The sequence below is a fragment of the Schistosoma mansoni genome, chromosome W (assembly GCF_000237925.1).
Source record: "Schistosoma mansoni strain Puerto Rico chromosome W, complete genome".
Lineage (NCBI taxonomy): Eukaryota > Metazoa > Platyhelminthes > Trematoda > Strigeidida > Schistosomatidae > Schistosoma > Schistosoma mansoni.
In genome coordinates, this window is record NC_031502.1 from 49,820,420 (window position 1) to 49,833,547 (window position 13,128).

General features: G+C 39.9%; 1 protein-coding gene across 1 annotated transcript in view; it reads right to left on the reverse strand.

Annotated features, from left to right (window-relative positions):
* Window positions 1-6,519, reverse strand: part of Smp_096310 (serine/threonine kinase) — a 36,884-nt gene extending 30,365 nt beyond the window's left edge. Inside the window, exons 1-3 of the mRNA XM_018790019.1 lie at window positions 6,422-6,519; window positions 6,152-6,363; window positions 4,139-4,189 (exon numbers count right to left, since the gene is read on the reverse strand). Of these exons, the coding sequence (XP_018655404.1) occupies window positions 4,139-4,189; window positions 6,152-6,363; window positions 6,422-6,471 (313 nt within the window). The 5' untranslated portion in view covers window positions 6,472-6,519. The remainder of the gene's footprint in view (window positions 1-4,138; window positions 4,190-6,151; window positions 6,364-6,421) is intronic.
* Window positions 6,520-13,128: the final 6,609 nt, after the last annotated feature.

Below are 13,128 nucleotides of genomic sequence, written 5' to 3' on the forward strand. Positions count from 1 at the left end.
ATCCAGAAAAATAAGTGTATAAAATTACCAACTGAATGCTAAGTTGTTTTTTTACAAATTGTGTAATTTAAAGAATAATATTTCATGTTCTTCACTATGGATTATTAATGAACAAGTTATTTGTTACCGTAAAATGGTAATTTTTCCTGCGATATCGGTTGAATTTCACAAAATAAATGCGTAAAGATATCGTAAACAGGTGTCTTGAATAGGTGAGTGTTAATCTAGTTCGATATCAGCCACGGGACTTTTTATAAACAAAAAATCCCGGTAAGTCGTCTTGTTGTTTTCAGAGACTTATAAAACCTGATAAGAAAATGAATTCATGCCGTTTAAAGTTCAATCAAAGAAATAAATAGCTAAAGTTAATTCCAAAAAAACTATATTTTACTTTTTAACCGAAAATTTCACAATTCAGACTTGTCTTCTCATATCATGGAAGTGACTTGATTTGTATTTAAGGCGATTACTAATAAGCATTCAGAAGTTCAAATTGATAAGGTGATTTTTGTGAACTTGAGGGTAATTCTCAGTACTAGCGTTTGCTTAACACGAAAAACCTTATCGAATTAGCCTATAATATTGATTGTGTTGATCAGAAACGTGAAAATCTAAGGCAGTTTATCAAAAGATAGTATTTTAAAGTCATCATACGTTGACAACTTCATATCAAATTAAATTTGTATTATTACTATCATTATTATTTGAACGCACAAACATTAGTACAAGGGGGCACCAAATACATATGCGCCAAAAAATAACAATAAAGTTGTGAAGAGATAGAGAAAAGAAAGTGTGTGCAATGAAAAGAGCGACAACGGACAGAAATTATTGTACGAGAGTGAAATAATAATAATAATTAGTGGGAGAAACAGTTCAGTTAGCAAACGTACAACCAAAAAGAATTCTTTTAAAGTACTTAAGTTAATTTTTTATAAAGAAAGTAAAAGAAAGTTACAGCAGGATTGCTACTGGTTTCCACTCTGATCCGTGTCTGATAACGTCTCTAGACACTGTGTTGCTCCATCTCTTGGACCCCAGCCAAGGAGTCGTGAAGGACCAACAGAAGTCAGTCCTGTACAGCTTTCTTTCATACCACGACACCATGCCATACACTGACCACTTCTCTGCTTTTTCCAACCAGTCCCAGCATCGGCGAATAATCCACGAAGTGGAATTCTCTGGGACGAAACTTGTAGGGCATGTCCAAGCCACCAAGGTCGGGGTTTCAAGATGGTAACACCAGTTGAATTATCATCTCTATGAACGAACATACGACCCCGAACCTCTGCATTACTGACATAGTGTTGCCGCTGCATGTTACCAATCCTTCGGAAACAACGATGATCAAACACAGAGAGTCGTCTAACATTATCAACTCGAAGAGGCCAGGCTTCACAAGCATAGAACAGAACTCCTCTCACCAACGCGTTGTAGATCCGATCTTCTACAGTCAGAATAACATCACGAAGGTGTCAAAGATGGTCTAGATTGGCATAAGGCACTCTATCTTCCACTATACGTGGACTGGTTTCATCATTCACGTCACCACCAGCTATTATGCAGCTAGCCAGATACACGATCTTCTCGACTATTTCGAATTTCTGAATACCAAGATTGAGTACAGGTATAGACCTTTGCCAGTCTTTTAAAAGTACTTCGCAACTAGAACGTGCAAAGAACACATCATACCTACGGACATTAATTGCCAACCGATTATATGCAGATGGCATGGCTTCGGTATCATCCTACAGTCAGGCAATATCATCCGCATACTCGAGGTCGAAAAGCCTTTCTCCACGCAACAGAACCATACCACCATCACCTACATTCATCTGAGCTGTTCCCAGGACGTCATTGATGGCAAAGTTGGGGAGGAGTGGTGAGATTGGACAACCCCGCCTAACCCCATTGCTTGAATGAAACAGTGGATAGAGGTGGTTGTATGACCTCAATCTGATTGAGGTGTTTGCATGTAGGGCTTTCAAGATGTCGTTAAACTTTTCAGGCACAGTCTTTTTCAATAGACAAACCTAGAGACCAGTCCTGTCCAACGAACCGGAGTCGGCCCTGAAGTCAAGAAACACTACGATTGTTGGCCTGTGATAAGTTTGACGGTGTTCTAACATTTGGTGGAGAGTGAAGACATGGTCATTACATCCTCAACCACAAAGAAAACGATCCTCCCGATGGGTTGACAGCCTTGAACCTAGCTCGGTTTGATATTTAGTTGCAACAGAAGCTGCAACCGATTTAGAGACATTAGCCCGTTTAGGGCGATGAGTATGTTGGCAACTGAAACGTAGGATGAGATTAGTGCAAATAACGGGATGATCAAAGTTTTGTACACAACTACACCAGCGAGGGCTGATAGAGATGTGACCAATCTGAGTACAGGATTGACGAGCAGAGGGAGAATGCCAGGTGGCACATCGGAGATGTATTATTATTTATTTAAACACATAAATATTGGTACAAGGAAGCACCAGATACATATGCGCCACACAAATCTCATTCGATTTGCTTGAGGGCTGGGATACTGCTCAAGTGCTCAAACTGAAGCAGGTGGTTTTCTTAGGGGGCCACACTCGGAGCCTTTGACCCAAAAGTCTAATCCACAAGTCAGTGGAGCATCGTGAGGAGATGCAGTCCCATGGTAGCCAGTGACCAACGGTTGATTCAAATGCCATTTGTTACCTCAAGATACGGGAGCCCATGTGCACCATTGGTTTGGAATCAGGGTTTTCCAACTCCCCTAGGTGGACTCGCCTTGTCCACCAACCCGGTTAAAGCTCCGGACATTCGCTTTTCGTCCTCTCACTTTCGTAAACAACACCCCCGCCACGAGAAGGCAGTGAGTAGGACTTCCCTGGTAGAGGCTATATATTCGCTGGCCATGTGAGAGCATTTCGAGAGGGAGAGCGGACTCTCCCCACTCTCAGCCGTACCAGGGCATTTGGGGTCAGTTACCATTGGATTGTTTTAGTACCTTGTGGATTGGACCTCTGTGTCGGAGTGGCCCCCAAATAGAGCCGCTCGATTCAGTTTGGGAGTCCGTGTAGTATCTCAGTCAATGCACCAACTAAATGACATATTAATTACATTGATGGATCATAACAGTTAAGCTATAAAAACATATAAACAGGTATCCTATTTATTCTCTGAAGAAGTAGCTTACAGAGTCAAGAAACGTCAGAAGATTTAACTTTTTACTTATTGGGATATTGAAAATATGTTTTTATTTTTATTATTTTTTCCTGAAGGTTTTAATAAGTAAAAGCTACTTTCCACTATCGTTGTGTAAGCTCCCAAATGCCCTGGTACGACCGAGAGTGGGGAGAGTCCGCTCTCCCTCTCGAAATGCTCTCACATGGCCAGCGAATATATAGCCTCTACCAGGGAAGTCCTACTCACTGCCTTCTCGTGGCGGGGGTGTTGTTTACGAAAGTGAGAGGACGAAAAGCGAATGTCCGGAGCTTTAACCGGGTTGGTGGACAAGGCGAGTCCTCCTAGGGGAGTTGGAAAACCCTGATTCCAAACCAATGGTGCACATGGGCTCCAGTATCCTGAAGGAACAAATGGCGTACGAATCAACCGTTGGTCACTGGCTACCATGGGACTGCATCTCCTCACGATGCTCCACTGACTTGTGGATCAGATCTTTCGGTCAAAGGCTCCGGGTGTGGCTCCCTAAGAAAACCACCTCCTTCAGTTCGGGCACCTGGGCAGTATCACAGCCCTCAAGCAAATCGAATGAGATTTGTATGGCGCATATGTATCTGGTGCTTCCTTGTACCAATATTTATGTGTTTAAATAAATAATAAATGTGTAAGCTACACCTAGTTGCATCGTTCAAATGTGTAATTATCGTGGCTTGGACATTTAAAAACCACAAATTCTCCCAAAATTTGGTCAACTGAGAATTGATCGATAATGGCATATGATGCAGTTTTATTAGGGAATATTGAAGTAAAAAATTGTGGTTGCAAAGTAAATTCAAGACAGTATTTTAATGGGCGAAAAAAGTAGCGCCTTCAAAGAGGTCGCTCATATTCTCAAAATAATATGATTTTTCTCAAAAACAGTCATTATGAAAAGTAAATGCTTTCATATGCAGTTAACAATAAAAACACTTACTATCTTCGCCAGGACAGGGTTTACCCGGCTCACTTGGAACCCCATTAAATACTAAAACAAAGTAAATAGGAAATTTATGAAACTTAACTGCGAAGTTAGAATTAGCCCAGGTAAACTTTATAAATGATTTACGAACAGACACCGCGATAATACATCATACACAAAGTACTGAGGGATATTTGTAGGTTTAGAACTACAGAAAAAACTTCAAAACTTGAAATCTCAAGCGAATTGAAATTCCATGCCTCTATTAAGATTATTGATTTTATCCACCAGTGTTTCGCCGAAACTCAGAAGTGTATTTTGTTCAGGTTATTTCACTTATAGTCCTTTTATATTCACTTTTGACATCAAGATTATGACCATTTAGTTCAGCAATCAGTAATAAGTGATAGTTTTGACTTTTTTGTTCAATATAATGAACTTGAGAGTCCATCTGAGTGACACATTTTACAGAAATAATCACATCATTGTTAAATGTAATTAATAAATTTGTAAATATGAACAGCGAATCGTCCAAATATTTCGTCAGTTCAACTAATATACAACTAGTAAAATCGTGAAGTCATCATTAAACATCAACTTCATTGACTATGAGAAAAGTCAGTCAGCTACAACGTAGGATCAGGTACATAAATGCATCGATTCAAGTTCCCACATCTCATAAGCACAACAAGATAAACACCAAATTCATAGAAGCAGTTACTTCAATAGCAGTAAAAAAAGATTTCATATGAATGCCTGGTACAAGAAAGAATTAGTTCGTATAACGAAAGATATAAAGTAAGTTTGATCTCACGGTTTAAGGGGAAACAAAGAGTGCATACATCTACGCCATTGTGATCGATTCTCAGTCATGTCACCTAGAGTCTCCAACCATTGGTTACAGTAGTCACGCAGACCCCAACCAAGTAGTCTGCATCTAACAACATGGCTCAGACAAGAGGTTAGTGACTTCAAACACTGATGCCATGTTTTGGTTTGACCGACCCTAACTCTCTGTCAACCATCCACAATACTAGTCAGCATAGCGCGTCGTGGTAATCGGTGTTCAGGCATACGTAACGTGGTCGAACCATCTCAGTTGATGAGGATTCACAACCTCATCAACTGATTTACCATCATTCCCTAATACCCTGTGTCTAACCTCACTATTACTTACTTGGTGATCCCATCAGATACGAGCAAAATCTTTAAGACATCTGTGATCAAATACTAGCAACTTACGAGTATCTTCTATTCTTAATGGCCACGTTTCGCAGCCGTAAAGTGGAACAGAACGAACTGCCGTGAAGTATACTCGTCATTTCATTGATAGATGGATATCTCACTGCCATAGGTGATGTAAGTTGGCATAAGTCAAACGAGCTTTTTGAATCCGTGTAGAGATTTCGTCAGACACCAACCCAATAGGGTTGATCGGACTTCCAAGATAAGTGAAGCCATCGACGCGCTCAACTAACTCACCCCATATCTTTAGTTCAGATGTTGATGCAGGTCAGTTCAGACGCGAAAATTTGCATTTAGAGGGGGAGAAACGCATCCCAAACATCCTGGCATTGTTGGTCAGTTCTACCGAAAGACTATGAGAAAGCATTTGATAAAGTTGATAGGTCTCAACATACACAAGGGAAAAACAGGATCCGAAAATACAACACAGAAAGCACCAACTAAATCACCTACTACGGTCTTGACTTTATCGATGGACAACTAATATATCAGAAAAGCAGACTTCGCAACTGTCAAGTAAGCTTTTAAGGATAGAAACCTATCAAACATCACCCGAGTCACTAAACATTCTCAAGATAATGCCTATTTTAGTTTTTCAATAACATTTTTGCCATGTAAACACTGAAACGATGTATATTTGACGTTAGTTTATCACTGAAAGTGTTCTCAACTCATTGCATGTACCTCAATGGCAGGGCCGTGGCTGAACTTACCAGAAAACATAGTACAAAACCCAAACAGTAGTCAAAATAATGTTTAAACAAGTACACATGAGAAACTTACCATGAACCGTTAGTTGCCATTCTTTATTTACTTCGTGAAGTCGGAACGCCTCTTTTAATTCCATTTCCGAGGAAATAACGATAGGGTCGTGTTCTTCGTCGATCCATTTTATTGTAAATGGTTGGTCTTTGGTGAAACTACACAATTCTCGGACTTGTTGGTCAATGACCTGAAGATTAGCTGACAACGGACAGCTCGTCACCATTGCAACACTTTACAGAGCAGGAGGATGAAAGTGTTAATAAAACCATAAAGATATTCGGAACTTACGAATTATGTATATACTTGATTTGAAGTGTATTTGAGTTTAGAGAGGACATTGCTACCACAGATGGGGAAGCCTCAAACAGTAGCGCAAAATGTCGAAATCCCGGTCAGCGAAGTATTCACATAAACCTTCAGATTATCCAAGTCTGTTGTACAGAAATAGTTCAAATTGTTCACAAGGTTGTGGACGGAATAGAAGAAGCTTTTGCTTAACGGGCTTCCGCATCTGGTAGCAGTGGATCACCAATACCTCCAGGGAGGAACCCAGGTATATCGACGATAATAGAAGAAAAAAGAAACTCGTAAATCATAGGATGTTATCCGTAGTCCTTAAGAATAAGTCAATTCTCCTCTTGAAGGACTCCTGGGAAGTCGCTTGGACTAGCTCAGTCGGCAGAGAATTCCAACATTTGATAACTCTTAAGGAGTAGAAGTTGTGTCTACAGTCCGTTCTGCTATGTTTAGTCTCCAGTTTCTGGGTGTTACCCCTTAGGTTAGTATTATGACTAAGTTTAAGTAGATGTTTAAGGGGATGACCAGAAGTGTTAAGGATACTGTAAGCCATAAGAGGGTTATCTCCTGAAACCATGCTGTTGGGGTGAGAAGTTTAAGGGTAATAAGTAGTCGTGTATACCATCGCATATCAGGGACTCCAGAATTTTTGAAGGTATAGAGAGAAAGGCCACCAGTATGTTTTTGGAACACCAAGTCGTTGCTCAGGTTCACTTCGTAAAGTCCTGTGCAGTTGCAGATGAAGCTTTCATCAGTATAGTTGGTATGGGTCGGTTGAAATGTCCGAGAGTATTGACCAGCCAAAAGGTTAGTGGAATCACTTTCGTTATTGGTCGGGCTATTAGGACCTAGCAGTTGGGAAACTCCAGTTTTGGCTTGTTGAAGAGAAGTTGTATGACGGAATAAGCTTTTCGGGTTGTAGGAAAATTTTTCGATAAGCTCTCTCTCGTGCTGAAGCCTGTCTTCTCTTGTCGCCTTTGTGCATATGACAAGTTTTTTATAATCTGCAAAACCTAGGAAAGTAGATCTCAGGTTACATGGTCTGTTCACAGGGGTTCTAGGGTTGGAGAAATGAAGGCATCTCTTACTAACTAGTACTGACATTCATATAAGACCTTATCCGTCACTGGGAGATAAAATCAAGCGAAAGTCGGACCTAACCTAAGATTATTGTGGTGGTAAATAAATCCTCAAAATAAGTAGTTCTATAAGTTCTGTATGTCCCATTAGTCTTATTGAGCACACCCCAGCTGTAGACGCTCGGTCACCCATCCGCACCAGATCATGAATGGTTATGTCATGCTACTCATCCCTTGAAACTACTAGACAGCTTGGACCAATTACTTCTAGACATATCCTAATATATCTTCGATCCCCTTCATTTTTGACTTCTGATTTGACTGAGTTGTAAACATTCGATTATAAAGACACTACGTGTGGCATATTTACCATAAATTTACACGAACCTCATTTGTGTCTAATGTGGCCGTATAACCTCTGCTATTGTAGATCAATCTGGTCCATTGACGATCTTGTTCTAGAACGCACAAAGCTCGTAAGCAGACGTCTACGATGCCTGATATTAAGGGTTTTCAATGACACAGACGTTAGCTGTAAAAAGATATGATCCGTTTGTTCCCATAAAGTAATGGACAGTAGGCTACCTATGATTACTGTGAGGGAGTGCTTAGTACAGTCTCTGTCTAAATACGCACATTTTATTTCAAATAATGCATTATAGTTATTGGACATTGTGGTCACATGGGGAGTTGAGGACATCCTGTTACAACAGAACATAGGTGTTTGTATCTATAAAAGATAGGTGGTTGAGTTGTCCTATTGAAATACTCTCACTACCATTAGAATATAGAGTAATTTACTTCCCTATTTTGTATAGGTGATGTGCTTCCCATTTTACTCTGTTTGCTGGTGAGCTTTTTCTGTTTGACTGAAATCAACCTGCACTCCACATGTTTCTCATGTTAATAATAATAATAATAATGATTTATTCTCAAATAACTGTTTGTTACATGAGGCATACTAGTTTACAGGCAAGATCAAATTGCCACAAAAGTTACAATTTTCTCTGTATTAAATTACTCAGCTGGGTTGATATTGTATAAGACATGAATGTAGATGGTTTTAATAAGAAACGTATTGTCAATATCACAATTAACGCGCTTTATGAAGGTTGCGTTGAGACATGCAACTGATGGTCGAGAATAGATCCATGAGAAGTTGGGGGCTTTTAAAAGCTTAAGCTTTATAACCCTCTGGAAAATCTGAGGCTTTAATAGTGGTGCAGGGCGAAGTCACACGTTCCATATCTGTTTTCGGTGGCGTATCTCAATAATGCTGTAAAAGGGTGTAAGAAAAAGAAAGGATGAGAAGCAGAGCAGACAATGTTCATGGAGGAATAGTTAAGGTATAACTACTTAGTCTATACCTCTGTTATTAAGGTACTTATTGAGCAAAATCATTCTAATATGTTAAATTAAATAGGTGTAAACAAGGTGTGAGTGTATGAAGAGCCATATAAATGAAGGTGGTTCAGAAAGAAGCTTGAAAATATGGGATTATATGTAGTTATAAAATATAGTGCTGAAAACAGTATTCTGATACACAAATGGCTGTCTCCCTTCTTTATCGAAGCCCATTTTTTATTTTTAGCGTTTATAGGGTATTGAGTAGGCTTCTATTTTAGCGGATTGTCTAGTTTGCTTGTAGTAGAATGGTTACTCGGTAGGAATTGAAACCAGCTCGGCGTTTTAAACATGATTTAAAAACGTATTTTGCATAAATAAACGAGCATAAATGCCGTTGGTTCGTGACATTCCACTTGACGTAAGGAGCCGCAACATAAGGAACAATCTGATATTTCTTTACAAAGCAATAAATGAACTGTCATTCCTAACCTCCTGCCCAACTATGATCAATGACCCAGCCTATAGACTAAGAAACAATGCATATACACTATTTACCGAAAAACACCAAAAACAAATGCGTTGTAGGTTTTTTACAGTTCCGTATAGTTTATTGTGGAACAGGTTGCCAATACCTATCCGTAACTGTGACACCATTACCAAATTTAAAAAAACTAATAACCCTGTTACTAAACTCTAAAGAACTTCACCAACTATTCCTTGAACTCCCGCCTACCAATGAGGCACTTTATTATGGACCGCCCAATATCTAGACGGAACAAGAATATAACGAACCCCACTGTCGTTAGTATGGATATAGCAAAACTAAAGAAAACGTGCTTTATCCTTCACCACTATTTATTGATTATTAACCATGGCCTTCCGCTCCTAACCCTCATTTTCAGTTTCCGAATCTCTCTAATGGTTAAAACCAAATTATTCTGCCTAAATGTCATGTCCTTTTATTTTTCTTATTACAAGTAGACAGATAACTCACTAATCTTATGTATGCTGACCAACTAAGGCTGTTGGATCCATTTTAAAAGTGAAAATCCCTCCATGCATACATTTGTGATTTCTTCCTTGCGTTTTCTTTATTTGTGTATGTTGTTAACATTTTTGATGCTAATTAAGACTGTGACGTTTAATTTTCTTGGTTTAACTATCGTTTTTTATTGAGTCTCTATGTTCCTTACTGAACTGTATCTAGTTTGTTTTAATTGCTATTATTCTAGCGGCTGCCATATTGACTGCTCACTATTTGATTGTGAGGTTTGATTTTGACTGGGATCGTGCGTTTTTAGTTGTAATTTGGAGCACTTTCCCAGAAATTGAAACACTTTGTGTTATAAAACATCCGCTCAAACGGAATCTTACTTGATCTATCCAGAAAGGATAGAATAACGCTTACCTTTTGGTGTTTTCGATTGAATATTTTGGTATCAATTGTCTGTTGAATAACTGGGTAGTAATATTTGTTTAGAACTGTAAGATCCAAACCTAAATTCCAATAGGTCTGGATGTGGTTGAATAACTACAGCAAAAGTTTAGAAGTTTATTACTCTAAAACACTTTGTTTTGATTTCAATTGAAACGAGTTTCTAAACTTTTACTGTAGTTATTCAACCACATCCAGACCTATTGGAATTTAGGTTTGGATCTTACAGTTCTAAACAAATATTGGTTGGCTGCTTGGAAGAACCTATAGTTCTGAACAAATATTGGTCAGTTATCAGCTTGGTCCGCGCTCACAGTTCTGAACAAAAATTGGTCAATAATTCGAGATGCCCAACAATCGTGCAAAGAAGTCAATCCCCAAGCTGGTCGGAGAGGATGAAGACAAGGTTAACGACAAATCCCTTGGTACGAAGCAAGTTTTTTCTGATGTCTTTACGTCTCATGGTTCTAATGTATTACAGGAGAACTATAGTGATAGTGACGTAATGTTAGGTAAGGTAGCGAATCTTAGTTTAGATAAAGGGGAAAGACTTGGGCATGCAGTCCCGGGCACAATACCTAAGGTTCCTATAGTTGGGTTAGAGCTACCGAAAGTTGAATTGTGTTATTTTGATGGAAAACCGAAGGAATATTGGAAGTTTATAAAACAATACGATACTTACGTTGCGGCTCGAGTATCTGACGATAGTCAACGTTTACTATATTTGCTCCATTATTGCAAGGGTAAGGCGAAGGCAGCCATTGAAGGATGTGTAATGATGGAGGCTACGTCTGGGTATAAGAGAGCTAGGGAAATTTTGAAACGAGTGTTCGGTCAGGCTCATGTTATAGCAAGAGAGACGTTGGAGGATTTATTCAATGATGTAAAGCACGGTTGTCGTGACGCAGAACAACTCTCAAGTTTAGTCATAAGAATGGACAATTGCAGCATGATTCTAGAGCAAATGAACTACACTGCCGACTTGAATTCGTTGGTTACATTAGAGAGAGTAGTAAGATTTCTGCCTCAACCTATGCAAAGGCAATGGGCTGAACTGGTAGATAGATTGACGGAAGATGACAGAGAGCCAACATTCGCCGAACTCACACAGTTTGTGGCAGCTAAAGCGAGAGTCGCTTCGAGTAGGTTTGGACGATTGGCTGAACGTCCAAGAGGGGGAGTTATCGCCAAGTCATGTTACCATTCGGTAGCGAGACCGAGGAATGCACCGATCGCAAGTGTTAGGTGCAGTATGTGCTCAGGGGATCACGCAGTTTACAAGTGTACACAGTTCTTGGCTCTCACGATAGAAGAACGTTGGTCGCACCTCAAACGTAAGAGTATCTGTTTTGTATGTCTTAAACAAGGGCATAAGGCTTTTGAATGCAAAGTGACGAGACGTTGCGCCATTGACGGATGCCCGAAGAGACATCCCTCCCTGTTGCATAATGATTCGGTAAAGAATAGATCAGAAGATAAACTGGCTACGGTGAACTATTGTGGACAAGATAGGCCAGTGGACAGTCATGTGTGTTTGGGAATGATCTCCGTGAGGTTGAGATCGGGGAACGCTGAAGTTGTAGGGTACGCACTTTTGGATAATGGTTCTGACGTAACCTTGATCAGGTCAGGATGTTTAAAGTTGCCGGGGCTAAATGAGGAACAGTCGTCAGTGATAGTACAAACTGTGAGCGGTAATAAGACAACAAGGGTTACAAAGACACCTTTTGAAGTGTACTACTTAGACCAATCTGAGCACGTTAAGATTGACGGAGCCCTGGTAGTGTCGCAAATACCAGGGCATAAGCTGACGAAATCAGTTATGAGTAGCCTAGTCAAGTGGCTGCATTTGAGTAATGTACCCTTAGAGGTTATAGATTCTGGCGAAGTTGTATTGTTGATTGGTTGTGATGTCCCGGAAGCCCATTGGGTACTCGATCAACGGTTGGGTGGAAGAAAAAATCCATACGCAGTGAAAACGTTGCTCGAGTGGACCGTTTTTAGGGCCAGGGTAAGGCTCACCTTTTGTCAGGCCACAGAATGTCCTGTTAGGGTCCCCCAGGTCTCAGTGCTGGAACCCTTTCTTTTCTTAATTTATATAAACGATCTTCCACAGAGTTATTACGCTTCTCTAATGATGTGAAACTCTGGAGAACTATTTGCAACCAGGAGGATAAGCTCGCACTTCATAAGGGTCTGACTCGACTTCAAAAATGGGCGGGCAACAACAGACTTAACTTTCACACTTTAAAGTGTGAGGTAGTCCATCTGAGACACTTTGCAGACTACGAATACAACTTGGGTTAGTGCCTACTAAATGTACCCCAAGTTGGGTAATATCTGGGAATATTGGTACCCTGTGGTCTCAAATCTTACGCTAACTGTGACAAAATGCCTTTCTAGAAATCCTTGCACTGGTAACGTTGAGGCGTATTTTTGGACAGGTTGACAGTAGAACTTTCCATCAAGTCTTTGACAGTTTTATTCGATTCCTTTCAGAGTATGGAGAATCAGCGCTTTTTCGCCCACTCCAAAAGGATAAGAATACACTGGAACACATTCAAAGGTGAGCCACGAAATCAGTTCAGGGTTTCAAATTGAAACCTTATTAAGAGAGCTTCAAATTATTAAGTGTTTAACCATTAGAGTATTGACGTCTCAGATCTGACCCTCTAATGACATAGCATTCAAAATGCTCCTGGGCGCCCTCTTAACCACCCGCTTAGGTTTAGTATCAACATGAAAACTGGGTGCAAAACCCAGAATCTGGAGACACAACATTACAGAACAGACTGTGGGTACAAATTTTACTCTTTACGGGTAGTCAAGTTCAGGAA